The sequence below is a fragment of the Pecten maximus genome, unplaced genomic scaffold, assembly GCF_902652985.1.
Source record: "Pecten maximus unplaced genomic scaffold, xPecMax1.1, whole genome shotgun sequence".
In the NCBI taxonomy this organism is placed as follows: Eukaryota; Metazoa; Mollusca; class Bivalvia; order Pectinida; family Pectinidae; genus Pecten; species Pecten maximus.
In genome coordinates, this window is record NW_022979450.1 from 27,108 (window position 1) to 32,126 (window position 5,019).

Here is a 5,019-nt window from a genome sequence, read left to right on the forward strand (position 1 = left end):
ACAAACTTGCTTACAGGAGTCCATGATATCCATCAATATGTTGGTCCCCACTAGAATTGGTACCTTAGAATTATATCTGGTGTCTGGTACAACCAATAGAAGTCCTGGTAAAGGTGTATTGTGGCCCTCAATTGTAGTCTCTATCTCGGCCTGTATAAAACCATCATATGGCAATGCCTCTCCCCCAGCACACTCAATATCTAAAACATCGTTTAAAGAATGAAGTGGTAAATGGCTCAAATGACTGTCGTAGAAGTTACGACTAACAGTGCTGACCGCTGAACCAGTATCCAACAATGCGGTAGTATTCACCCCAGAAATCTTTAACTGTTCCTCACTGCAATCTCCAACCAGTGCTGTACCGGTATCATCATGATCATCTTGCATGATAGGGCTCTGTTGTCCAATCCTGCCTACTGGTGCCCCAGGCCTGTAGGCGTCCGAGCGTTTAAAGACTTTCTGCTGTGATCTAAATTCACTCGACAATCTCGTTTGATGTGTCCTGGCTGTCCACATCTCCAGCATACTGGTCTATCACTATCTCCTCTATAAGGTTTGTCCTGCCTCCTATAGTCCTGAGGTACCTTATAAGATCCACGTGCAGGTGGACAACCATGGCCTGACTCCCTATTCTTCTGTAAGGATACTAAATCCTGTTTCAGCTTAGACATCTCAGTCGTAAGGTCCTTTACCAAAGCCTTCATTTCTTTAATGTCCTCGTTGTGTGGTATGGCAACCTTAACAGGTTTAGGCTTCTCTGGTGAGGCGTCGGCCTGCTCTATCTGCCTAACAGCAATGCGAAGTTTGTCATAGTCCTGAATAGTATCAAACTTGTGACCAGTAACATCACGTAGCGACTTCTTAAGTCCACGCCAAAACTTAGTCCGTAACATCTCTGTGACCTGAGATTGGGTAAGCTCACATCGGGTTTTAGCTCTATCCAAAATATCTTCAAGTCTACTGGCCCAAGATGTCACACTCTCTGAATCTTCTTGTTTAGCAGAATAAAATTTGGCAAGCAAATCCTCTGCAGCAGCAATGTTTCCATAGTTTCCAGTCATCTTATCCAACACCTGTTGTAATGCAACTGAAGATCCCATTCTTCTAGCTGTATTTGCTGCTTCACCTCTTAAAGATCTTCTCACGGCTTGGAAAATAGCCTGATCCTTGTAAATTCCATCTCGTTGTAACATCTCAACCTCATAGATCCATTGCTCAAACGGTACCTCTCCATGAGGGACTTGTGGAGATCCTGAAAATATGGAAATCTTCGGCACATAATATGAAGTATTATGTGTGCTGGATGGTACTGTATCATCTCGATGATCTTGTAACACCTGGGAAAGATCGAGGATCGGTTCACGCTTCACAACCTTGGCTTTAGCTCCTCCCGCTAAAAGATCAGTTAACCACTGAGCTGCAGTATCCTTAGATTCTAGATCTGGTTTAAGGTTCATAGCTGCTAAAGCCTCCATCAAATGTTCAGCTTGCTTCCCAGCATCCGCCATAGTTGAAGTATTACACAGAGTACACAAGCACAATAATACAAGTAATATAATCATGAAGTCCAATGTGAAAAATGAGAGCCAATACTGCAAAAAAAAACCTAACAAAGTCCAAATATGCCGATAACTGGAAATAAATTCAAGAAAATTTTAAAGTCCAAATAAGCTGAAAATCAAAAATAAATACAGAAAATTCATCAAAGTCCAAACACAGGTAATAATACACAAGAAAATATTATATAAATGTGTATAGGAAAATAAACACTAGCAATAAATCAAAGTCCAAATTTATCTGAAAATCAAAGCTGAAATTGAAAAAGAAATGAAAACGCAAACACGGTTCAAATTAATAGAGCTAGTCTAAAGCCTACACAAAAATAAACAACCACAAAATATCTGAAATGCAAAAAGATACAAACAATGTCAAAGCGACAAATATTTCTAAGTATAAACACCTAAAGCAATAAATTCTAACACCGAATAAATCAATTAAATGAAAGAAAATCCACAAAATCTGAAAGAAAAACTCATAGATTCAAAGATATACAGAATCAAGTACTATGCAAAGGGAAATAATCAATAGCTAATTTATCAAGGGCAAATAACTCACCAATGTCAAGACAATAATCAACAAGATAATCTAATTACATATATAAGCAAGCATGTGTCTAGATGGCATTGATAAAAAAACAAATTGACATAACACACAAACTAAAGTAAATCAATCTAGATTACAGGGTATTACGCGAAAACCGAAAACTCCGAACAGAAAAGAAAAGCGTGTCGCAAGCGCAGCAGTTCAACATATATAACACACAAACACAGATTGAACAACAAATAATAATCACATGGAAGTCACGACAGTGTAATGTCAGTTAATGTGTCTTGGTCAGTGCAAAATATCAACTACCCAACTAAGAATAGATAAACCGACAAATAAAGAACCAATGCAGCAAAAGATTTACTAAGTATACAAAGATACTAACCTTTCTACAGCGGGTAAGCAGGGCAGGTACAGGTAGAAGTTTCCATGCTCACATTCAGATTCACGATTCAGATCCACACATTTTACGAATAATACAGGAATAAACACATGACAACACTAAATTCCAAATAGAATACACGAATAAACACATAAATAATCCATGCTATAATGAATGAGTCACTGAATAATATCCTTTCCCGTCATAAAGTTCAATTTAGTTCGAAATGAAAACGTAAGTCCATTCACATGTGTGCCACCATCAACATCCGGTTTCACATATCGGTGTGACCTTCCCATAGTGCCATACTGAAAAGTTCCGGGTGCAAAAGTTCCGGACCAAACTGGAATTCGACGATCACGTCAGGCAAGTGCAAACCCTCCGGTCTCCGGACCCTCAGTCTAACGGAGTAGGCCCCACGTTGGGCGCCATTTGTAGCGGGGTGTAATATGTCTTAAAATGATGACAATGCCGCTGGGTTCGTTTGATTTCAAAGGTTTTATTATTACTCAAAAACCCACGTTAACACGTATAGTGCATCAACGTGAGGCTTAACACTGCTCACTTCCATGACCGTCATATACCGCACAACAGATGTAAACAATACAGGAATACGACTCTATATGGTGACAGATGAATTCGAAGACCTACATTTTGTAGCTCCGGCTTCAATGACGTCGAAATTCAAATGTCCCGAAACACAAAGAAACAAAGACTAAAACCACAGATAAGAACTTTCAACCAATCAAACAACTTTGTTACAGTCACATGTCACGTTCGTCAGTGAAATATACTCACAGGTACAAAGACATACACATACCAATATACAAACACGCGCACGGGATCGCCGGTAACGAATATATATATATGCACGGACGCAGGTAAAAGGTCGCGAGGGCCTTATACCTCAATAATAAATACCTTACATATTTATTATATTTTATTAATAATTATCACACATATACATGTATACATTTCACAAATATCAAACACTTTATTAAAAATAACCCTATTACATTAGCATACCTAGATGTAAACAACTTGTACGGCACTAGTATGTGTGAAGCCCTGCCAGAAAAGGATTTCTATTGGTTAAACGAGCAGGAAGTTGACCAATTAAACTTTCAAGACATTACCGATGACGCAGATACTGGATATATAGTTCAATGTGACTTAGACTATCCAGAGGCGTTACATGATGAACACAATGCCTACCCAATGGCACCAGAGACATTGACAGTGACAGAAGACATGTTGTCTGAACATACAAAAGATTTGAAGAAATCTCTAGGATTGAAAGGGAGACCTGGTTCTAAACTCATTCCTAATCTTAGACCAAAACACCAATACGTCACACATAATCGTAATTTAAAGTATTATCTATCACATGCGTTAAAACTCAGTAAAATCCACAGAGTTCTTAGGTTCACGCAGTCACGGTGGTTGAAGTCTTACATCGACTTTAATACAGACAAAAGAAAGTCTGCTCGTAACAGTTTCGAGAAAGACTTTTTTAAGCTGATGAATAACTCTGTGTTTGGCAAGACGATGGAAAATATGAGAAAGCGAGTCAGCGTAGAGTTAGTAAATACCCCTAAACGACTTCGCAAAGTGTGTGCCAAACCGAATTTCCAATCCTTCAAAATTTTTAACAGAGATCTGGTGGCTGTTAACATGAAAAAGGTCAATGTGGTCCTTAACCGCCCCATATATGCCGGTTTCTGTATTCTAGAGGTGGCAAAGATATGTATGTATCAGTTCCATTATGATTTCATGAAAAAGAAATATGGGTCAAAGGCACGAGTAGCCTATACCGACACTGATTCGTTTATATACACAATAGAAACAGACAACTGGTACCAAGACATGATTGAAAATCTTGACCTGTTTGATACCAGTAACTTTCCAAAGGATAACGCCCTCTATAGCACCGACAACTGCAAGGTCTTGGGGAAGATGAAAGATGAATGTGGGGGGCAAGTCATAGAAGAATTTGTCGGTCTCAAACCCAAAATGTATAGTGTGAAATGTGGAGAAATAGAGAAAAAAACAGCTAAAGGAGTAAAGAAATGTGTCATTGACAAGCAGTTAAAACACGAGGCATATCAACTCTGTCTTCAACAGAAGTGGGCGATGCGTCACAAAATGAATTTAATTAGAAGTTTTGATCATCAGCTGTACAGCATTACCGTAAACAAAACAAGCCTGTCTCCGTATGATGACAAAAGATATTTTACCGGCATAGAAAGCTTCGCTCACGGTCATTATACAATTTCAACAATGTGAACCATTTCAAACCTTATCTTGTAGTTGAAATATGGTTGTCTATGATATGATTTAATTGAATCAATTATGTGTGATTCTATGTTCTATTTTAATAGTATGTTATTAGTAGTGAAATACTTTATACTTTTAAATTCCAATTTATTAACACTTACAGTGATGTAAGGCACGTTTGTACATTACCGAATGATGTTGTGGTATATATTGTTCCTAGGATATACAATATGTTGTACGTGACGTTTTATTTG

The 5,019-nt window shown here is 38.2% G+C and overlaps 1 protein-coding gene across 1 annotated transcript; it reads left to right on the plus strand.

Annotated features, from left to right (window-relative positions):
- The first annotated feature begins 3,544 nt into the window (after positions 1–3,544).
- On the plus strand, positions 3,545–4,774 carry LOC117318662. The gene has a single exon (XM_033873623.1). It carries the CDS (start codon positions 3,545–3,547, stop codon positions 4,772–4,774), a length of 1,230 nt encoding a protein of 409 aa, XP_033729514.1.
- The last annotated feature ends 245 nt before the right edge of the window (positions 4,775–5,019 follow it).

Coding starts and splice junctions, on each gene's coding strand:
- LOC117318662 (XM_033873623.1), top strand. CDS start 3,545: ATGTGTGAAGCCCTGCCAGAAAAGGATTTCTATTGGTTAAACGAGCAG.